Source organism: Carassius gibelio, chromosome B11 (genome assembly GCF_023724105.1).
Source record: "Carassius gibelio isolate Cgi1373 ecotype wild population from Czech Republic chromosome B11, carGib1.2-hapl.c, whole genome shotgun sequence".
In the NCBI taxonomy this organism is placed as follows: Eukaryota; Metazoa; Chordata; class Actinopteri; order Cypriniformes; family Cyprinidae; genus Carassius; species Carassius gibelio.
The window spans coordinates 4,580,091-4,604,546 of NC_068406.1; the positions used below are offsets into that span (position 1 = coordinate 4,580,091).

At 38.7% G+C, this 24,456-nt stretch overlaps 1 protein-coding gene across 4 annotated transcripts in view; it reads left to right on the forward strand.

The window, feature by feature from the left end:
• Nucleotides 1-7,267, forward strand: part of nckap1l (NCK associated protein 1 like) — a 71,595-nt gene extending 64,328 nt beyond the window's left edge. For all 4 annotated transcript variants that reach the window (XM_052569320.1, XM_052569323.1, XM_052569319.1 and 1 more), the window contains 4 exons: nt 6-122; nt 5,846-5,955; nt 6,428-6,517; nt 6,626-7,267. In XM_052569320.1, the coding sequence (XP_052425280.1) occupies nt 6-122; nt 5,846-5,955; nt 6,428-6,517; nt 6,626-6,742 (434 nt within the window). In that variant the 3' untranslated portion in view covers nt 6,743-7,267. The remainder of the gene's footprint in view (nt 1-5; nt 123-5,845; nt 5,956-6,427; nt 6,518-6,625) is intronic.
• Nucleotides 7,268-24,456: the final 17,189 nt, after the last annotated feature.

Below are 24,456 nucleotides of genomic sequence, written 5' to 3' on the forward strand. Positions count from 1 at the left end.
GCCAGACAACTCATCCATTGAGGAGGAGTTCAAAATCACCTGCCTGCTGCTGGTTTTTATAGCAGTGTCTTTACCCACCCTGTGCCTGGATCCAAACTCATTCTACACCCGAGAACATGGAGGTAACATTGGGCAGAAGAGCAGGGGGTATTCCAAAAAGCATGTTATGTGACATACCCAGGTATGTTTAAGGATAAGCAAACGGATAACCTCAACATTCGGTTACAAAATCTGAGGTTATTTTCAGGGTATGTACTGTAAGCAACCATGGTAATTTGCTCTCTAAAGATAACACCTGTGCGACGGATAGCACACAGCATTATATAATATTACAATATGTAATATAGCCTATAAATATATATATATATATATATATATATATATATATATATATATATATATATATATATATATATATATATATATATATATATATATATATTGCAATGCTCTCTTGGCAGGTCTTCCAGACAAACCTTGAGATTCACTAAAGCATCTATAAAGACAGCCTTCATGCTTTTAATGTGAAACTAGCCACAGCTAGACAGAATTTCTTCTCAAACCTTATAAACAGTAACTTAAATAACACTCATACTCTTTTTGCCACTGTTGAGAGACTGAAAAACCCCCCAAGTCAGATTCCCAGTGAAATGCTCTCAGACAGCAAATGCAATGAGTTTGCTTCCTTCTTTTCTGAGAAGATCATCAATATCAGGAAGGCGATTAGCACATCCTCAAGTAATACAGAGTTCAGACAGATTCAGCCACAATATCAAAAAAATACTATGTCTATTTTTGAAGCAATTGATTGCAAAATTCTGGAAGACATAGTGCAGCACCTAAAATCGTCAACCTGTTGTCTTGACACACTTCCCACATCTTTTTTCAAAATTGTGCTTTACTGCTTAGAAGCAGATCTTTTAGAAGTGGTGAATGCCTCACTTCTTTCTGGGACATTTCCAAACTCCTTAAAAACTGCAGTTGTAAAGCCCCTCCTGAAAAAGAGCAATCTTGATAACACAATTTTGAGCAATTTCAGACCAATATCTAATCTTCCTTTTATAGACAAAATTATAGAAAAGGTAGTTTTTAATCAGCTGAACAAATACTTCAACTCAAATGGATACCTGGACAATTTCCAATCTGGTTTTCGACCGCATCACAGCACAGAGACAGCACTCATTAAGATAATAAATGATATTCGCTTAAATTGTGACTCTGGCAAAATATCGTTGCTGGTATTGCTAGATCTCAGTGCTGCATTTGACACTGTCAAATGTTATGACATTTTATGTTATGTGTATGTAAATTCATGTTTACTTCAGATGTTATCTGCAGTGTTTACGGTCTTTTGGGGCAGTATAAGCGATATATTCAAATCATTAAGGTGGGTGTGTCTGCTGCGCACTGATGACACAGGTAACTGATCCAACACAAAATATAGCCTATTTCTTTATAATTTTTCAAGAATTGTTAAACATGAACGTATTAGTATCAGAAATGGATTTGAATATATCACAATGGATAATACAATTATGTTGTTAATTGTTCATGATGCCCACTACTGTAATGAACGTAGCTTTTTAAAAAGGAGGGGAAATTTGCGACCTTTAAAAAAATAACCGTTTACATGCCTAGGGTGTTTGCATTGTAATAATGTACAGAAATACTTCAGATTTATAAACGCTGACTTGTTAGGTGATGTTTTCTAATTAAAATCATACAATTTCCTATTAATTCAATAGAACGTTTACGCACCCTAGGCATTACCAATATGACGGCGCAGCTGCTTCACTTTCATGACATCATGAGCAATCCAGTTCTATATTATAGATCAGTGATTGCATTATATTTTCACTGTTATTTTAAAAAAAAAAATTAATCATTTTCTAACTGTTTTAAATTCATTTTAAATACTGTATTTTTCGGACTATAAGTCGCACCTGAGTATAAGTCGCATCAGTCCAAAAATACGTCATGACTAGGAAAAAAAACATATATAAGTCGCATTTATTTAGAACCAAGAACCAAGAGAAAACATTACCTTCTACAGCCGCGAGAGGGTGCTCTATGTCTTCAGTGTAGACTAGTTAATTTCTCTTGGTTCATGTCAAATTAATTTTGATAAATAAGTCGCACCTGACTATAAGTCTCAGGACCAGCCAAACTATGAAAAAAAAGTGTGACTTATAGTCCGGAAAATACGGTACACTCTAAAAATTGCTGGGTTGAAAACAACTCAATTTGGGTTATTTTGACAACCCAGCGCTGGGTCAAAAAGGGACGAACCCAGCGCTGGGTTATTTTAACCCAACCAGTTGGGTTATCATATTTAACCCAGCCTGCTGGGTTGCCTTTTTTATGGTTTAAAATGACTGCATTGCAGGGTTTCAAAAACCAGAGCGGGTGTTTTTATCACTGTATTTCAGAAGGAAAACTACTGTATTTAGAAAATGTTCAATATCATTTTGCATGTAATGCTTGATGAGGCGGCGTTTGTGAGCTCAGCACCGCTTTGCAGCCGTTACCGGAGAAACCTACCTCTCCCGCTCTTAGCGCCTCCTGCTGGAAGAAAATGAACTTGCGGAGTGCCGCCACCAATTGAGTGTAAGGATGTGGGGAAACACTGCATTTCTACGTTAAAATTAACCCAAATTGAGCTAGGCATTAAACCTAAAAATGTTGTTCATTTTAAATATCACTTTTACACACAAATAATAATTATCAAAAGGAAAATATTTATTAAAAACAAGAGAAAAGTCAAAAAGTAACATGTTAGAAGAAATGCAGAAAAGGATGGCATTAACATCTATAGAGTTCACTAATAAAGCATTATACATTAGTTGATTATAACTTAAGATCAAATTGGACTTTGTTCAATTGTATATATATTGTATAAAAATATACGAAAACACTTATAAAATAAATTTACAATTAGTTAGGTTCTTTACCAACTATTCTGGCATGACAGTACACAAATAAATCACAACATTTGTACAGCTATATAATATAGATATAATTTATAATTTCACATAAATTATTTATACATTTTTATATACATAATTTGATTTAATAACAACCCAATTTGTATCAAAACAATGTTCTGACTAGCTTTGTGAAATTATATTACATGTCTGAATGAAGCAAACGGCAGATGCACTGAATGAGATGCAGATTCACTCTCTTACAGCAGGAAACGTTGATGGTACAGCACATACAGCATTTCCTCGGGTTACTGCTGCAAACACAGCAGCTATGCTGAAACACTGCTTTAATAAGAATTATACAGAGATGAGATGAAAAGAAAATACCATCTAAACTTTTCTGAAGACAGTTCCCCCCAGAAACACATTCATATACAGGTGCTGGTCATATAATTAGAGTATCATCAAAAGGTTGATTTATTTCAGTAATTCCATTCAAAAAGTGAAACTTTGGTATTATATTCATTCATTACACACAGACTGATATATTTCAAATGTTTATTTCTTTTAATTTTGATGATTATAACTGACAACTATGGAAAATCCCAAATTCAGTATCTCAGAAAATTTGAATATTGTGAAAAGGTTCAATACTGAAGACACGTGGTACCACACTCTAATCAGCTAATTAACTCAAAACACCTGCAAAGCCTTTAAATGGTTTCAAGACATGGGTTTCAGCTTCGCATTCCTTGTGTCAAGACACTCTTGAACAACAGACAGCGTCAGAAGCGTCTCGCTTCAGAAAGGACTGGACTGCTGCTGAGGGGTCCAAAGTTATGTTCTCTGATGAAAGTCAATTTTGCATTTCCTTTGGAAATCAGGGTCCCAGAGTCTGGAGGAAGAGAGGAGAGGCACACAATCCACGTTGCTTGAGGTCCAGTGTAAAGTTTCCACAGTCAGTGATGGTTTGGGGTGCCCCTGACATCTGCTGGTGTTGGTCCACTGTGTTTTCTGAGGTCAAGGTCAACGCAGCCGTATACCAGGAAGTTTTAGAGCACTTCATGCTTCATGCTTCCTGCTGCTGACCAATTTTATGGAGATGCAGATTTAATTTTCCAACAGGACTTGGTACCTGCACACAGTGCTAAAGCTACCAGTACCTGGTTTAAGGACCATGGTATTCCTGTTCTTAATTGGCCACCAAACTCGCCTGACCTTGACCCCATAGAAAATCTATGTGGTATTGTGAAGAGGAAGATGCGATATGTCAGACCCAAGAATGCAGAAGAGCTGAAGGCTACTATCAGAGTAACCTGTGCTCTCATAACACCTGAGCAGTGCCACAGACTGATCCACTCCATGCCACGCCGCATTGCTGCAGTCATTCAGACAAAAGAGACACAACTAAGTATTGAGTGCTGTACATGCTCAAACTTTTCATGTTCATACTTTTCAGTTAGCCAAGATTTCTAAAGATCTTTTTTTTTTATTGGTCTTAAACAATATTCTAATTTTCTGAGATACTGAATTTGGGATTTTCCTTAGTTGTCAGTTATAATCATCAAAATTAAAATAAATAAACATTTGGAATATACAGTATTAGTCTGTGTGTAATGAAAGAATATAATATAAAAGTTATATTATATCACTTTTTGAATAGAATTAGTTAAATAAATCAACTTTTTGATTATATTCTAATTATATGACCAGCACCTGTATGTCCCCAAATCAGTATCTAGGATTTTCTTCCAACATTTTGTGCATCAACAACAGTGAGTGATCTGCCCGCTACAGTATTTTTCTCTTTGTGTCCATCTTCAGCATCTCTGGCTCCTATTAATGACCACTACAGACTTAATATATTTACACATAAATTATATTTTGAAAAATTATTGTGTTGTAACACATTTTGTGCAAGTCCAGAACAGAGACAAGCTGCAATTGTCAAACGCGGTTGCCCATCATGTAAGTTCCTGGTAAGCGTAAGGGATTCCTACACTTTCGGTTCTTGAGGAGACATGAAAAACAGTGCATAGCACAGGAACGGTATAATGGAAAATATTAGTGGTTTTGAAACATCTTCAAATCGCGATATACCTTGAAACTGGTAATCGGCACATCCTTAGTCTTTTTGTGTGCATTCTTCCTGCTTGTATCTTTAGTCTTGTTAGAACTCGCTATTCAGCATATTGCATCTAGTCTAGTTTCCCTCTTGTTAATTCACATGTTTAGTCTATAGTCTAGTTCCAGTCTTTATGGTTTAGTTCTTTATTTTAGTTCTTGAACCTTTTGATTTTTCCCCTTTATTTTCTTTCTAGTTTTCTAGTCTTTATTTATTTTGTTTGTATTTCTAGTTAATTATTTATTCCTAGCTTGTTTCTATTGTTATCCTTTTTTTAATAAAAAAAATTCTAGTTAATAATTTCTAGTATTTTTTATTACTTTGTTTTTCCTTTTCTGTTTTATTTCTTGTTTTATCTCCCTAGTCATAGTTTCAAAAGTTTTACTTTTGATCTGTGTCTATCTCTCGTCTCTCCAGTTCTCTTGTCTTTATGTTTGTCTGTCATGTTGGTTCCTTCCCTGCTTCCTGGGTCCTCCCTGGTTGCTGATTCTTCTGACCTGACAGACATTTTGGGGTTCAAGAGTTACCTTCCCCAAGGCCAAGCCTGTGGTTTCTTCAGCGTCTACCTAGTCTCCTTTTGCCACAGAGTCTGGAGCTACCCCCAACTCTCCGGTTCTCCTGTCATGTACCCTGCTCTGTTATGTGGACTGTCTTCCTCCCTCATCATTTTGTGTTCTCGTTTTTGTTAATAAACTCCGTTACTCCGTTCATTCTGCATTTGTGTCCTCCCTCATTTAAGATGTACTGTGCTGAACTATTTCTGAAACTCAAATGAACTTGTCTTGTTTTTCAACAGGTCACCAAAACAACATTCATTGCTTGGCTACTGCAGTTAACCATCTCGCTGCAGCTATGTTCACTGTCCAGAGTCAAAATATCCAGACTCAGCTTCAAGAATTCCTGAAGGTGAATGATACACCATTAAATGCACAGCAAAAATTCAGTATTTTTCATTCCATACACTGACATTGAACATACATAGCAAACATGTACTGAAAATCATGGTAAAAATTCACAATAAGGTTCCATTTGGTAATGTTAGTTAACTATATTTGTCATCATGAACTTACAATGAAAACATTTTTTAAAGCATGTGTTAATCTCAGTTAATGTTAATTTCATAATTCACTAATACATTATTAAAAATATTTTTTTGGTAATATTAGTATTCTTAATATTACACCCTGGGCTGACATGAAACAACAGTAAATACATTTGTACTTTTAAATAATGTTAAGAAAGATTATTAAATACTGTAACAAATATATTGCTTATTGTTAGTTAATGCACTAATTATTAATCTGACCTTATTGTAAAGTCTTACCAAAATTTTTGTATTTTATTTGATCTAATATATATGATAACACTCATCTTGTAGGTGGCATCATCTGTCTTACTGCAGTTAGGTCAGAATGTGGAGCGAGCAGAAATAAAGAACAGAGATTCAATTTATCTCCTTCTAGACATGGTAATAAACCTTTGGAGAGTAATATAATTATTCAAATGTAAAAAAAAAAAAAAAAGGAAAAAAAAAAGGTTTATTATACAAATCTTTTTTGTATTCTTTGTGTTGTAGATAGTGGAGCAGTCACCGTTCTTGAGTCAAGACATGCTGGAAAAGTGTTTTCCGTATGTACTCCTCAGAAACTCTTACAGAGAGGTGCACAAGACCTTCGTCCACACTATGGGCTGAACTAATGAGGATGTGAAATCATGACTTGTTTTTATATATCATAGTTAAATAGTTTAAAATGATATTCAGCTGGTTTGATTTTGGTTGTGGAGACCTGTCTTTAAATAGATTCCAGTGGACTCTGGTGATATTAAACACTGGAAATATTAAACATTTAACCTTGTTTTCATGATGCTTTATAACTGAAAGCTGGATTTCCAAGTAGATAATTCTCACAAGCTGATGCATTATACAAATTCAATGAGAACTAGTGATAGGAAATCGAGGCTTTCTGAACCATTTGAGGCTTTCATGAAATTGTGCCAAAAACTTTTCATTAAGGCTGATTTATACTTGTAACTATGTAGCCTGACGTGCACCTCTTTAAAAATGTCATAGCACATCAAATCTGCGTGGATCACAAGGGCTGTTATTGGTCTTCCAGTACCCCTCCCTCTATATGTATTGAGTTTTGTGTGTGTTTTTTGGACTTTAATATTTTAATGTTACATCTTCTTATTTAAAATAAAACAAAGCAAATAATAAGTGTCTTGTCATTTCTTATAATTCTTAGCATTATATCTGTGACACACAGTTGTTCTGCCACGGTATGTTACAAGTCCTTGAGGAGATTGAAAAAAATGCCATCTTCTTCTGTTCCGTTGTCATCTCTTTTTTGTAGTTTTTAATAAAGTATCTGTTCTTTGATATTTATTTGCCACAGTCGCCGCTGATGTTTCTCTGACAAGTTGATGCCAAAATTGATGCGAGTAGTTGCAAAAATATTTTGGGTGAGCTGTTCAGGGTCTCAGAGACCCCAGCTATAGAATATGCCGGTGTGACATATTCTAAAATATTTTACTGAATCCTAAATAAGTGTACACAGACACAGAAACACACACACACAACCAGGTCAATGTAATTCAAACACAAAAGTCATGCGAAGTGCTGATTTTTTTTTTTACCAACCTTCCCGTACTGCATGGCATTCAAAGCTGTTTTGTCATTTCGATACAAGCATCGGCACAGTGTGCGACACAACATTGCTTTGAAAATTGCGTCGGAGACTTGGTATCAATTGTCCCATCACTAATGATAACCAGAATTTTGTTTTATATCCTTTACTGCCTCAGAATATAAGCAGAAAACCATCTATGATGCTAAAATAATTTCTAGACAATGACCGTGTTGTACAATGAGACTGAGCAGTACATTGCACATTTGTATTTGTTTAAATGCATTTAAATTAAAGCTTTTTCTAGAAATGATCAAAAATGTGATTTCAGATAAAAGGGCAAATGTCACGGAATAAGGTTAACAAAAAAAACATTAGAGATATGCTTTTGTCTGTGTTATGTACACACATAGTAGTGTGGTAGTTTGCATGAACAGATTTTTTAAAGGATATTTGTAAAGAATAAAATCGATTCAAAAGATATTTGGTAGAACACAATGAGCATGATCTTGAAGGTAAACATTTCCTTGAAAATTCCTTTAGTGCAGGGGTGTCAAAGTCAATTTCTGGAAGTCCAGAGCCCTTCAGAATTTTGTTCCAACTCTGCTCCAACACGCATAGCATACATTTTTTTTATTAGCCTGAAGAACTTGATCAGTTGGATCAGGGGCATGTACAATGAAACTAGATTAGCTGGCTGGACAGATACGTTTCAGGTTAGTTTGCACCAATCCTGGGTTTTAGGTACCACATAAGTAGCTTGGCTTTTAGCAGCATTCATTGACATTAACTTACACTCCACGGCTAACCTGCTCCAGGGCAGGTTATGTTCCGGGTTAGAGATCTCAAACTGAAGCTGGACCAATCAGATGTGAGAGAAGTGACACATGTCTGATACAAAGTCACTCCAGTTTATCTTGCGTCAAATTAAAGGTCACTAATGCTAAAAAAAAAAAAAAAAAACAATTAGAAGAAGTCTGGCTTTAATGATATTTTTTTTATGATTTATATTGATTTGATTTTAATTTAATGACCACACTGCCAAGCTGGTGGAATTTGTTTTCAGTACAGCTCTTTGGTACAGGTTCCAGCATTACATTAAACAAACAATAAACATATAAAATAAAATAACATACATATACATACATACAGATAATGTATAAGGAGTCATGCTTAATCCACAGTCCTCAGCGTTCAGAGTTCAAAATGTTTATTGCTATTGGGATGAAACTGTTTTGAAGCGAGTTGTTCTGGAGGCGATTGTCCTGTAACGCCTCCCAGAGGGCAGTAGCTGGAAGGCGTAGTGTGCAGGGTGGGTGATATCAGAAATTATTTTGTGGGCTCTGCGTAGTGTCCGTTTGTGGTAGAGTGATTCAAGGGATGGTAGGGATGAACCAATGACTTTGGATGCTCTGTCGATGATGCACTGTAATTTCTTCCGGGAAAGTGTGTCAAGACTTCCAAGCCAAACTGTGATGGATGTGGTGAGGATGCTTTCAACGAAGGCCGTATAGAAGCGGAGCAGGAGATGAAACCTTACTCTGAACTTCTTGAGCTGTCGGAGATCTTTGCTGGGCTTTTTTGTAGATATGATCTGAGTTGATTTTCCATTTGAGGTTGTTGCTGATATGGGTCCCAAGGAATTTGTATGTGTCAATGATGGAGATGGGTTCACCTTCAATGAGCACTGGAGTTTTGGGGGATGGCTGACGTCTCAGGTCGATGATGAGTTCTTTTGTTTTTGATGTATTGAGTAGGAGATCATGGTCTGTACACCAGGTCACTACTTGGTTGATCTGTGCAGGGTATTCGGTTTCTTGATTGTTGGTGATGAATCCTATGATGGTTGTATTGTCTGCATATTTGTATAGGCAGACAGAGCTATGGTGTGATGTGAGCTGGTTTGTGTAGAGAGAGAATAGCCAGGGTGAGAGAACACAACCTTGAGGTGCGCCTGTACTGTGGAACAGAGGGGAGGATGTATAATTGTTAATCTTTACCTTCTGTTGCCTGTTCCAGAGAAAACTGTGAATCCAGTGACAGATGCATGGGTCAATATTCATGTCCAGTAATATATTAAAAAGTTTGGCCGGGTTTATTGTATTGAATGCAGAACTGAAATCCATAAACAGGATGCGGGCATATGTATTTGCGGACTCAAGGTGGTTCAGTATGTGATGAATTGCTAAGTTGACGGTGTCCTCAACTGACCTGTTGGCTCTGTATGCAAATTGGAATGGGTCCATGAGGGGGGGTGGTGACAGTTTTTAGTTGATTGAGTATGATGCGCTCGAATGATTTCATGACTGCTGATGTCAAGGCAATAGGTCTGTAATCATTGAGGCAGAAGATGGTCTTGGTCTTAGGAACCGGAATGATAATGGATTCTTTGAAGCACTTGGGTACTAAGTTTTGACAGAGGGAGGTATTGAAAATGTGGGCGAAGACCCCCAGCCAGTTCTGCAGTGCAGTGGTGGAGAACAGTGGGGCTGATGTTGCCTGGACCGGGGGCTTTATTCCTCTTAAGTCCCCTGAAGATGCTCCTCACCTCCTCCTTGTGAATGGTAAAAGGGGGGGAGGGGAGGGGGGAGGGAGGAGATGGTGGTGTAGCCGCTACCTGCTCAAACCTCCCAAAAAAGAAGTTGAGTTTATCAGAGAGCTGATCATCGCCGTCAGGTATGGGGGTGGGTTTCTTTTTATAATTTGTTATGTTTTGAAGTTTTTTCCAGATAAAACATGTATCATTAGTGGTGATTTGTTCTTCTAGTTTAGTAGCATAATTGGATTTGGCTCTTCTTATTGCAGATAACAGTTTGTATTTGGAAGCCATATATTGTTCTTTGTTTCCTGATAGATGAGCTGCATTTTTATCCTTTCTTAACTGTTTAATATCTTTGTTAAACCACGGTTTGTTGTTATTGTAGTATTTGATTTTTTTGGTCGGTATGCAAAGGTCCACACAGTAATTTACATATGACGTTATTACGTCGGTGACGTCATGGAGATCACCTGGAGCATGGAAAACTTCCCAGTCTGTGCACACGAAACAACCACAAAGTTTGTCGATGGCCTCTGGGGACCAGCACCGGACGAATTTTGATGGTGACTTAATGTACGTTTTTTCTGTATTGTGGAATTAGCAGCAGCATTGCGTGGTCGGACCTGCCCAGCGGAGCCCTTGGGAAAGCACGATAAGCCTAATATAATTATTTTAATACATATTATTATTATTATTAATATTATTTATCTTTTACACACAAGCAATTTTAGTTTAACAGTTATTATAAATTATTTATTTTAAATAAATATGAATGTATACAGATCATGTAATATAAATAAGCTATTTATAAATAAATAAATAATGTATACAGATCACAAAATATAAATAGTGCACTATTTTAATAATAAAACATCTGACCTTACATGTTCGAGTCTCTTTCACTATATTTTCATATGGCGTTTAAATTTGTCATATTCTTCAATCTCTTAACCTTTAGCAAAACCTTTAACCTAAGTTTTGAATCTCACTGGGTCTCTCGTGAGAAGTAAAGGCTTGTGATTAGCTGTTCACCAGTGATGTCACACATTCATGTGCATGTGCTCCATAAACTCAAGATCAAAGCCTGAGTTGACAAAGAAAGTTGATGATCAGCATCACAGTACCAACAAAGCTGGATTGGAGAGGTTTGGTTTTGTCAACTCAAAACTAATCCTGTAACTCTGAATTTGTTCAGCTACCATCATGGTACAGGCCCCAGGTGTTGTTAATTAGAATTTAATCTAAACCTCCAGGAATTGAGTTTGACACCCCTGCTTTAGCGGCATTGTTCCTCTCATGACTCTATTACAGTGATCCTCAAATCTTGCTCATGAGATCCACTTTCCTGCCGAGTTTAGTTCCAACCCTGATAAAACAAACCTACCTTTGATTTTCTAATGACCATGAAAACACTGATTAGCAAACTTGATTAGGGTTAGAGCTAAACCTTGAAGGAAAGTAGATCATGTGAGCCAGATTTGAGGTTCTCTGCTCTATTAAAATCTCAGCCTCCTCCTTTTTCTGCTAAAGTTAAGAACAGGGGTGTCAAACTCAATTCCTGGAGGGCTGGAGGACTGCAGAGTTTAGATTCAATCCTAATTAAAAACACCTGATCCAACTGATCAAGTCCTTAAGGCTAATTAACAATTTCATGGCATACATGCTGCAGCAGGATTGGAACAAAACTCTGCAGAGCTCCGGCCCTCCAGGAATTGAGTTTGACACCCTTGGTCTAGTGGTTTACTAAAGATCTAAAGCAGGGATCCTCAAATCACAGACCTTTTCCATTAGCAAAAACAGCATGATGTGCATGGCAGTGCCGTCATTTAATTCAGCTCATGTATTTTGTTGTTGACATTTTAAAGAGCCACACAGATGGGAAATCAAAAATTACCTGTATTACAGTGTATGATGTAGCTGTCCATCAGTGTAAACAATGTGCAAAGCAATTAAACCAAAAAGTACACTATTTATAAAGTTATTGGCTTCTAAAGTAAGGAGTCGACTCTGAATCGCTGAAACGAGTCGTTATAGATTTAAAATCTTTTGCCCATCTCTTTGTACGTCACTAGAACACTTTGCATAATAATCTCCGCCTACCGTCTTGGGAGAAAAAAAACTCTGACCTGCTCCACCCCCCACACAGACGCTCTGGTTGGTGTGAGAGCATCATGTCGAGGAGACAGTGTGTTTTTAATTGTAAAGGCAAGTTTGTTTTATTTTCACTGCCAAAGAATGAAAATCAGAAGAACCAATGGCTAAAATTCATTTTTACCACAATAGCAGAGCAGAACAACAAATCCCTTTTGTTGTGTTCACAACATTTCACTGATGACTGCTTTTCTAATCTCGGTGAGTACAAGGCGGGATTTTCAAAGCGTTTGGCCATAAAAGAGGGTTCATTACCAACTTTATTAAGACCAAAGAGCATCTACGAATCACAACCTGTAAGTATGATTATGAAGTTATGTGTTTGTTTTCTCCTGAGCATCTTATCAGTATGTGTGCTGTCTGCAGCCTTTGTCTGCGCTGATCTTCATTTACAAACATGTCATTAAAATAAAGTGTAACTCCGTGAATACTCAACGAAGAGACATGAGAGAGATATCTATCGAAAGCTTGACATGTCTACTTTAAAACTAAACAAGTGCTGCCGAAAATATCACAGACATTCTGTGATAAAGTAATCCATATGGAAACAACGCGATGTCCGTTCTTCACGTCTCCCTTCGATATATCTAATGTGACCACGCCCCCATGCTGAACGTGCTATTCAGATTCAAACTGAAGCGCGCGGCTTGAATACGCCCACACAGAAGAAAAAGCATCGAGGCTGTTCAAGTTTTTTATTTTACTGTTTGCTTCGCAATGAGAGGAATAAGACATAATTCACCCCAAAAAGATGCTAAAGCATTGTTTACCATGAAGTTGTGTGCGGAACAACCAATCAAAACTGACTATGTCAGTTGACCTATCAGAACACAGTATTCTACCGAAAGGTGGGGTTTAAGGAAACTGAATCTTTTGAACAGCTTTGCGTGAACCGTTTGGGGATCTCTGAGAATTGAGGTAATTTTAAAATGATATTTTGACAAAATGACAATGTTTTTTAAACCTTGGATGGATTTAAACCTGTTGTACAGGACTCATAAACAGTGATAGGAAGCTTAGAATTTTCATCTTACTGGCTCTTTAATCAACATTATACTGCGAAGTGCAGGTAAGCTAATGCATGTACTGCAAAATCGAGTTTCGTACTTGTTGTATGAGCCCTCTCTCCGCTCTTGCTAGCAACAGAGGCAGGATGTCTGAGTGACTGTAGCATCGAGCAGAGTGAATTACATGCCCAAGCGGCCTCCATTAGAAAAGGCCCAGTGGCTCGTTGGTATGATTTTCGCTTAGAGAGAGTTCCCGGGTTCAAATTAAGGATGAGCCCGCTTAAGAACGTATTTTTGTTCACCAGTGTCCATAAAGCAAGTGCGGTCAAATAAATGGCTGAGGGGTCTCCAGAATCTTCCACTCAGTTGCTCATTGGTCTAGGGGTATGATTCTTGCATAGGGTTTGAGAGTTCCTGGGTTTAAATCCTGGACTAACCTACCTCTGGCTTTGGAGCCACTTTTCTTGAGCAGTTTCCATCCATATTACCTTTTCAGGGGCCAAACGCACGCTGACATCAAATACATTTACATTAAGTCATTTTGCAAACACTTTTATCCAAAGCGACTTTTGGGAAATACATAAAGCGATTATTCTTAAAGGGGCAAACAGACACAGGAAGTGCTTGTAATAAAGTTTTTATGAACTGCTAAAACCCCAATCTCTAAACCAAATTCTCACTGTGATGCAGTTCTGCAAAATGTTGAACACAAGCTGCAAAAGTTCAACACAACTAAAGCAGATTTGTCATAGTTTAACCACAAATATTTAAAATTGTTCACACTTGTTTCTAATGACGTGATCAAACTAACTGTACAAATTATGAGCCAGTTCAGAGTGCACAAGTGGCACAGGTGACTAAATGATAATATGAACAAAAGATGGAAACAATCTGAGCAGGAGAGGAGGAAGAGTACATGTAAGAAGTTGAGGATGAGTAGGAAGATAATGAAGAGAGAAAGAGTAAGGTTTAGATAGTGTTATCAAGGCTGGATCTGTTAGACCAGAGGTCTCTCTTAGTGTAGCAAAAAAAAAAACAATACTTGTGATGTGGAGAAAGTCCTCAGGCCGAACTCAAGCACAAATACATGATGCTGAGACAGAATGAATCTCTCATTGATCCTGATTTTTCAATTACACAACTCACAGTATCTGAGTGTACTGTGACATGCTATTCATTTAGAGTTTTACAGGTTTTTCTGTTTTAATTTTATTTTGCTCAAAATTTATTTTTCTGTAAATGTAGAAGTTCTCTTTGCAATAGTCTTATCCCTCAAAATATCTAGTCATTAGTTCATCGTACAAGTAATAAAATGCAAAATGTTAGAAAACGTAACATATAAAGCATGAAGAGTAGCGGCCCTAGTACTGAGCCTTGAGGTACTCCATACTGCACTTGTGATCGATATGATACATCTTCATTCAATGCTACGAACTGATGGCGGTCATATAAGTACGATTTAAACCATGCTAATGCACTTCCATTAATGCCAACAAAGTCTATGCAAAAGAATGTTGTCGTCAATAGTGTCGAACGCAGCACTAAGATCCAATAAAACTAATAGAGAGATACAAGCACGATCAGATGATAAGAGCAGGTCATTTGTAACGCTAAGGAGAGCAGTCTCAGTACTATGATATGGTCTAAATCCTTACTGGAAATCCTCACATATACCATTTTTCTCTAAAAAGGAATATAATTGTCAGGATACAACCTTTTCAAGTATCTTGGACAGAAAAGGGAGATTCGAGATTGGTCTATAATTAACTAGTTCTTTGGGGTCAAGGTTTTTTGATGAGAGGCTTAATAACAGCCAGTTTTAAGGTTTTGGGGACATATCCTAATGATAATGAGGAACTAATAATAGTCAGAAGAGGATCTATGACTTCTGGAATCACCTCTTTTAATAGCTTAGATGGTATAGGGTCTAACATACATGTTTTTGGTTTAGATGATTTAACAAGTTTATAAAATTCTTCCTCTCCTGTAGTAGAGAATGAGTGGAACTGTTCCTCAGGGGGTCCATAGTGCACTGTCTGATGCGATACTGTAGCTGACGGCTGAATGGTTACAATTTTATCTCTAATAGTATCGATTTTAGAAGTAAAGTAGTTCATAAAGTCAATATTGCTGTGAAGTTGGGAAATGTCAACACTTGTTGAAACTTTATTTTTCATTAATTTAGCCACTGTATTGAATAAATACCTGGGGTTATGTTTGTTTTCATCTAAAAGAGAAGAAAAGTTATGGGATCTAGCAGTTTTCAATGCTTTTCTGTAGGATAGGTAACTTTCCCGCCAAGCAATACGAAATACCTCTAGTTTTGTATTCCTCCAGCTGGGCTCCATTTTTCGGGCTGCTCTCTTTAGGGTGTGAGTATTCTCATAATACCATGGTGTCATACTGGTTTCCTTAACCTTCCTTAAGCGTAAAGGAGCAACTGTATTTAAAGTACTAGAAAAGAGAGAGTCCATAGTTTATGTTACATCATCAAGTTGTTCTGAGGTTTTGGATATGCTAAGGAAAAAATCAGTCTTTTTTGGTAGAAGTGATGGTTCTTCCATACTTGTAACAAGAAGTAGAATTTAAAATTTTGGCTATATGAAGTTTGCACAAAACTAAATAATGATCTGAGATATCATCACTTGGCTGTGTAATTTCAACACTATCAACATCAATTCCATGTGACAGTATTAAATCTAGAGTATGATTTCGACAATGAGTAGGTCCTGAAACTTGTTGTCTAACCCCAATAGAGTTCAGAATGTCTATAAATGCTGATCGCAATGCATCTTTTTCATTATCAACATCGATATTAAAATCACCAACTATTAAAACTTTATCTGCAGCCAGAACTAACTCAGATGTAAAATCACCAAACTCTTTAATAAAGTCTGTATGGTGGCCTGGTGGAATGTATACAGTAGCCAGTACAAACATAACAGGGGATTTATCATTAACATTTGTTTCTCTGGAAAATGTTATATGAAGCACCATTACTTCAAACGAGTTATACTTGAAGCCTGTCCTCTGAGAAATCAGAGGGCATTTATAAGTTGTTATAAATTGAAGCAACACCTCCCCCTTTGCCTTTTAGACGCGTCTCATGTTTATAACAGTAATCTTGGGGGGTGGACTCATTTAAAATATGTTATCATCAGGTTTTAGCCAGGTTTCTGTCAAACAGAGCACATCTAGATGATGATCAGTGATCAAATTATTTACAAAAAGTGTTTTCGTAGAAAGGGATCTGATATTCAATAAGCCAAGCTTTATCATTTGTTTATCCGTATTGCATCTGTTTTTTATTTGTTGAACCTCAATTAAATTGATAATCTTAACTTGGTTTGGATGTTTTTTGTATTTTCTAGTTCAGGGAACAGACACACTCTCTATAGTGTGATATCTAGGTGAAAGAGTCTCTATGTGCTGAGAATTAACTGACCTCTGTGACGTGAGGCAGCTATGAAGACCATCTCTTTTTAAAAGGTCAGGTCTGCCCCAAAAGCTCGACCAATTGTCTATGAAACCTATGTTATTCTGTGGGCACCACTTAGACATCCAGCCATTGAGTTATGATAATCTGCTATGCATCTCGTCACCACGGTAAGCAGGGAGGGGACCAGAGCATATTACAGTGTCTGACATCGTGCTTCAAAGTTCACACACCTCTTTAATGTTATTTTTAGTGAACTCCGACTGGCGAAGTCGAACATCATTAGCGCCGGCATGAATAACAATCTTACTGTATTTACGTTTAGCATTAGCCAGCACTTTTAAATTTGCCAAGATGTCAGGCACTCTGGATCCTGGTAAACATTTGACTATGGTGGCTGGTGTCTCTATATTCACGTTCCGTACAATAGAATCACCAATATCTAGAGCACTTTCTCATCAGGTTTCTCAGTGGGTGCACTGAGTGGGGAGAACCTGTTTAATGTTTTCATCAGAACAGAAGAGCGGTGTTGTGACCCACGACTATGCTGCCTCACTGTCACCCAGTTAACTTGCTGCAGGGGCTTTGTTGCCGGAACCAAACAATGTACAGGAATCCCTGAGCTAGACGCATCCAAAGCCGTATCTAGAGCCCTAACATTCTTACTGTCCTCAATTAAAGTTTGGATGCGTGTCTCTAATTCTGAAATCTTCTCTGTCAGCCTAACTATTTCACTGCATTTATCACATGTGAATCCCTCATCTGCGACTGAGATAGATAAACTGTACATGTGACAAGAGGTACAAATAACAATAGCAGGAGAAGCCATTACTCACCGTGCTTGATGAAACATTCTTACTGCAGTTCTTTGATGAACTTTGAAAACTGGAGCGAGAGAGAGGAGAAAAGAAAACAGCGATAGGTTTGAATGAAAACGCTAATGACAAGCTAATGAGTGCTAACGCAATGCAGGTGTACTGCACTCACGGCTATAAAATAAAAGTGAAAGATCAAAATACATCTGATAAGATTGATAGATAATATCAGAAATATAGTGTGAATTAAGTTATATTTTATCACTTTAAAAAACAGAGAAAAAAAACGCTACACAGAGCTACAATTTGTTACAGCAAGGCCAGCAGCCCAACAGGAAGTAGAGAAAACACTGTCCAACAGCGAAACCCACAGTCAGGGACTCCTTTAGTGTGTAGTCCTGTGTGTAGCCCGTGTTTGCTCATTTGGCCCCAAAAGACTCCAATGATCGCAAACCACCTGTGAAGTTTCTATTGAAAACAATTGCCACTGGTACGTCTGTAATAAAGGGGTCGAAAGGTCGCAGGGCCCAGAAATTCCGGTACAACGGTATTCCAGGGGCCCCCGATCCAGGATCCAGAATTTCAGAGTTCTAGACACTTTCTAAGCACGCATTTCTGCAGTTTGGCCAACTTTTGACATTTGAGCACTCCATATCTTTTGAGAGGAAGAGGCCTGTGTGAGAGATTCTTGTAAAAAGTGCACACACAACTTTGCATATGAGCTAAATGCTTGTCCTCTCAACATGTCGTCCAGGTAGGCCCCCCACTACCACCTCATGAAGTTTTGGGATCCTCCGACCCCCAGGGGCCGAAGGGTGGCCATGGACATGTGCAACATATACCTTACGTGAAAAGCGTTTCATGAAAACCGGACGGGAAGGTCCAATCGTCCCGAAACCGACATATATATTATGTCACGGTCCCCCAGGGCGGCCCCCAGAGTCCTGTGTCCGTGTAGACCCCTATGACTGCAAACTTCCGGTGAATTTTCTATTGAACATGTTGCACGTGGGAAGGGCAACAACACAGGTGTCAAAAGGTTGCAGGGCCCTGAAATTCATCTCAGAGTACCATCATGGGCCCCCAAATTGGGCCCCAGAGGTTCGTGGCTCTAGTCACTTCCCAAACCCGTCAGGCCTGAGAACATAACTGCCATTCAAGCCCCTTTTCACATAGGCCTCTATTTAAGGCAGAGAGATGCATGGACGACCAAATAAAATATTATCCGGCATCTCCTGACCTAGTCCCCTGGTTATGTCATTGAAGACCTAGTGATGCAACTCCCTGTGCGATTTGAGGGCCCTCGGGCTCCTGGGGGCCAAACGGGAGCCGCTAACACTTGCAACTTATCCCATTGATTTTCAAGAGTCTCTCTGACAGTCCTTGGCAAGGAGGAGTTTGGGGTATGTCACAGCTTTCTCTGTGGCAACATGTCTTAAAAGATATAGCTACTGTGGCCTCCTTTAACCATGAATCTGACATGGTGAGTGTTTCCAAATATTCTAGAACTCACATTAAACTGAGTAGGAACAATATTGAACTAAATTGAGAAGACTGATGTCACCTGACCTTCTGTAGAGAAGCATTACAGACCTCAGACAGCTCCTCTCCATTTGTGCCAAAATCTAGCTTTCTGTTGGTAAATTCAGCTCACATATTTTGTTGTTGATATTTTAATCAACATTATACTACAAAGGCAGGGCAAGCTAGTGCTGGTACATAACAATTGAGTTTCTCAGAAATCTGGTCAGTTGCATGAGCCCTCTTTCTGCACTTGCCAGCTACAGAGGCACGATGTCAGAGCGACTGTAGCATTGATCAGAGTGAAATACGTGGGAAAGTGGTCTCCACTGCGCAAGGACCTGTGACTTGTTGGTCTAGGGGTATGATTCTTGTTTTGAGTGTGAGACATCCTGGGTACGAATCCCAGGCGACCCTGATTTGGAGCTTCTTATTGAGAAGTATCAGTCAATTCTGCCATCTTTCGGGCCTATCATACTCAAGTAATACTGAGGCTGCGTTTTCATGCCCACTTCTCGCTTTTCTTCTTACTTCCTCATCTACAATTTAAACTTTGTAAAACACTTAGATCGGTGCATTCGCACACTTGCACTGAAGGAGGTGTCGTGTCTAAGATGGCTCAGGTTGGCTGAGTAGCCTTAGTAGCCTTTTGCGTTGACCATGTCCTTTGCCTTGACATTTTTCTCAGTATTGGTTTATAAAGTTGGGAGAGCATTACTCTGAAGATTTAAAGGTTCGATCCCGGGTTTCACCAGAGGGAAGCCGGGAATGGTTTTCGGACACCATTCTGATGCTTTCTGGTTGGTTGTCTTTTGCAAGAGTCTCCTACTGAGTCATTTCTAAACTGCAAACAAAAAATGCTGTATACATTCGCAAAAAATTACGTTTTTCAAAAGAAAATAATGCAAAAGTTAAAGTATTGAGGTAAATAATCTTGCTTTTTTCAAACAAAAATGTAACAACGCGAAAGTAATGATTTTGCAATACATATTTTCCATGGTCATATCTACTAATTTATTTGTAATGCTGCTTTTATTTTGCGTGTCAGTTTAGTTTGAGCTTGCAATACTGTTTCCCCCATTTTAATGCTATAAAAGATGTTCATGGTAACAACTTCTTTAACTTGCAAACTAGCAAACACTGCTAATACACATATATAAATAAATAATGCACATTAATGAAGTAAATAAAATGAACACATTAATGTTTTAATGTTATTGAATAAAAAGAACCAATCCATTCGCAAGCCTCTGCTCATCATGACAGTACCTGGATCAGTGAGCTGCGTCTCGGGCCGATGACGTCACTTCCAGGGAGGCATGTTGTACACGCCCCCGTCCCTTGGCTCCAACCCCACGTCAAATCAGTGCCACAAAGCCAGACTTGCAGAAAAATGAAGCACAAAGGGAAAACGGTATCGCAAGCTCAAACTAGACTGACACGCAAAATAAAGGCAGCATTGCAAATAAATTAGTAGATATGACCATGGAAAATATGTATTGCAAAATCATTGCTTCGGTGCTGTTTCATTTATGTTTTGCAATTCTTTATTTTTGTTTGCAACACTTCAGTTTTTTCACCCGATTCTTTATTTTCTTTTGCAATTCTTTATTTTTGTTAGCAAAAAGCTATATTATTTTTGTCAATACTTTAATTTTCATTTGCAAAACTTTATTTTATTTAGCAAAACTTTGTTTTTTTTGCTTATATATACAGCATTATTTTGACTCCATACAGAAGGGCAATTGCCGTTCGTTCCATGGTGTAATGCTTAGCACTCTGGACTCTGAATCCAGTGATCTGAGTTCAAATCTTGGTGGAACCTTCAAGAGTCTGTCTGGCACTGATCGGCAAAGAGGAGCTTATGTCACAACTTTCTCTCTGTGGTGTGTTTCAGTGTTGTTGCTGATGAGTCCTACCACTGTTGTGTCACCAGAAAACTTGAAGATCTTGTTGGAGCTGAACTTGGCAGTGCAGTAATAGGTCAGCAGCATGAAGATGTGGTAGGAGCCAATAAAAGCTCATGTTACTCCTCTCCTCATCACTGGCTACCAGTAGCCGCTCGCATCAAATTCAAGGTACTGATGCTTGCCTACAAGACAACCACTGGCACGGCACCAACATACCTAAACTCACTGGTTAAATCTTATGTGCCCTCCAGAAGTTTGCGCTCTGCAAGTGAATGACGCCTTGTGGTACCATCCCAAAGAAGTTCAAAATCACTCTCACGGACCTTTTCCTGGACTGTGCCCAGCTGGTGGAATGACCTCCCAATCTTAATTCGTACAGCTGAGTCTTTACTCATTTTCAAGAAACATACTCATCTTTTTCGCCTACACTTAAGAGGGGGGCTGAAATGCTCGTTTTCACCCAATTTCACTTTATTTATGATCCAGAATCAGATCTCAAGGCTGAAACTGAACGAGAGCAGCAGCAGCAATGACTCGCTCCGAGCAGGGCTCGAACCCGGGTCTCCGGCATGGGAGGCGGATGCACTAACAAGGAGGCAGAGATATTTTAAGCAGTTCTACTCACTGCCTGCGGTTCCAACACACGATCGTGACCCTTTTTCGTTGGGATTGCATCATCCTTAAGAAATAAACGATACGCAAATCCGTCGTCAAACTGGGCCTTGTTTGTAAAACAAGCATCTTCGAAATGCAGGGAACAAACACAAACACTTGCACAACTCCGTTCATGCTCTGTAAAAATAAACTCCATCCACTGGTCCCTTAATGCTGTTTTTTCTTTGGTAATCTGTGCAGGGTTGTCTTGCCCTGGCAATCAAAAACACACTTCTTTTGTGACATTTCGCGACGCTCTCGCTCTGATCAGTGAATGCCTCTGCTCTCAGTGCTGTGCTATACGGGAGCGCGCGCTCTTCCGGCAGAAGTGCCTCAGGACCCATATAAGGAAATTCCGCTCCATCTAATGTCACACAGAGCCATACTCGAAAAAAACTTTCCGAAACTTGTGACAACAAGTTTTTGGAACAGAAATACTCCTTCAAAATTACAACTTATTTTTGGAACTTTGTCCATATTTAGCATGGGAATCCAACTCTTTAACAGTGTAAACAACTCAGTATGCATGAAATAGCATTTCACCCCCCCTTTTAACCAACTAATACCAGCACTTTTCCTTTTCTTGTCTTTTCATTTATTAAAAAAAAAAAAAAACCTGACTATGCGTTCTATACTAGACTAACTGATACTTGTCATGGCACTTGTATACTGTTATTGTTCTCTTGTTGACCTGACTGCTTCTGTTGTTCTCATTTGTAAGTCGCTTTGGATAAAAACGTCTGATAAATGATTAAATGTAAATGTAAATGTAAATGAAGACCAGTTGGCTGATCACACTGACAGAAGCATCCAGCTAGAAAGTCCAGGATCAAATTACAGAGTGAATTGTTTAGGCCCAGCAGGTTTGGTTTATTAATGAGATGTTGTGGCATTATTGTGTTGAATGCTGAGCTGAAGTTGATGGAAATTGCATCGTCGGTAGATTGGTTTAGATGGTATGCAAACTGGAGTGGATCGAGTCTGTTGGGAAGGCTGATTTTGATGTTGTGCATGACTTCCCTCTCAAAGCGCTTCATTGTGATTGGAGTCAGTGCTTTGGGATGGTAGTCTTTTAGACAGGACATAGGTTAATTTTTTTGGTACCTGTTTGATTGTTGTGTATTTGAGATATGTGGGGACGACTGCCTGACTCAGCGAGGTGCTATCTGTTAGGACATATGTCAGCTGTGCAGTACAGTCTCTCAGTACACAGCCAGGAATGTCATCAGGAACCGCAGTCTTGAATGGGTTAATCCTAGTTAGGGTTTTCCTTAAGTTGCCTGGAGACAAAGTGCCTGGATGTTGGGAGGTATGGTCAGTTTTTGTGCAGGTGTGTCATTTTGCATTTCAAACCATAAATAAATGTGATTGAGTGCATCCGGGAGGACTGTGTCATTATCACAGGCCTGTGGTGAGCGCTTGTAGTCAGTGATGGTCTGAATGGCTTGCCTCAGGGTCCGTGTGTCTCTGCTGTCTGTGAAGTGATTGTTGAGCATATGACTGCTTTGCATTTTTGATGCCACAGGACAGATGGGCTCTTGCTGTTGAGAGTTGCTTTATCTCCTGATCTGAATGATTCATCACTGGTCTTTAGCAACCCACAAACCTCTGCTGTGATCCATTGCTTTTGGTTTGCACATGTGGTGATGGACTTGGTTACTGTCACATCATCAATACACTTTTTAATATAGGCACTCACAGTTTCAGTGTACCCCTTCAGGTCAGTGAGATTGTTGCAGGTGGCTGCCTCTATAAATATGTTCCAGTCTATGCACTGAAAGCAGTCCTGAAGTGTTGAGGTAGCATCATCGGCTCAAACTGTGATGAGTTTTTGAAACAGTTTGAAAGTGACATGACATACAGCCAAGAATGGTGACCCATACTCGGAATTTTTGCTCTGCTTTTAACCCATACAAAGTGCACACACACACACACTATGCAGTGGGCAGCCATTTATGCTGCGGCGCCCGGGGAGCAGGTGGGGGGTTCGGCGCCTTGCTCAAGGGCACCTCAGTCGTGGTATTGAAGATGGGGAGAGCGCTGTACATTCACTTCCCCCACCTAAAATTTCTGCCAGCCCAAGGCTCGAACTTGCAACCTTTGGATTGCATGTCCAACACTCTAACCGTTAGGCCACGACTGCCTTTGGTGAGTTTTATAAATTGTCTCTATGCTGGAATTAGCATAATCTTAACCTGCACAAAGACGCCCTCATCCTGAAAGCACCTCAACTTGCACGTGTCAGTGTTTATGAATAGATTAAACGAAACGGACAAATTTAATCTTGACAAACTATGTATCATTATAAAGATCTAAGCCTCAAGCATCGACGACAGATCGCTGTTTTTCAATGGAAAGCTTATAAAGACTGTATTTGCTACATTTTTGTAAGCAGTACACATAAAAAACATGAACAATAGAAACGCTGTACATACCAGATCGTCGTAATAACGAGTCATAAACACATCCACAGCTGTAAAACCCAGTTTAGTTAGAAAGGTAAGGGTCTACTGAATGACATCTCATTAAGAACGTTTAGTCCAATGAAGCAATAACTTTGTATTATGGATCATAATTCCTTTGTTTACGTTTCAGTTCTTCAGCGACAGAATTGTTTGCGTCTGTTATGGAATAACTCACAGTCGCAAACTGCGTCTTGGTAGTAAAAACACGGCAAGGTTTTGCAGCGTACAGTTTCACAAACAGAATGAGGCGATCCACTGGATAAAAGAATGAATGAAAGATAG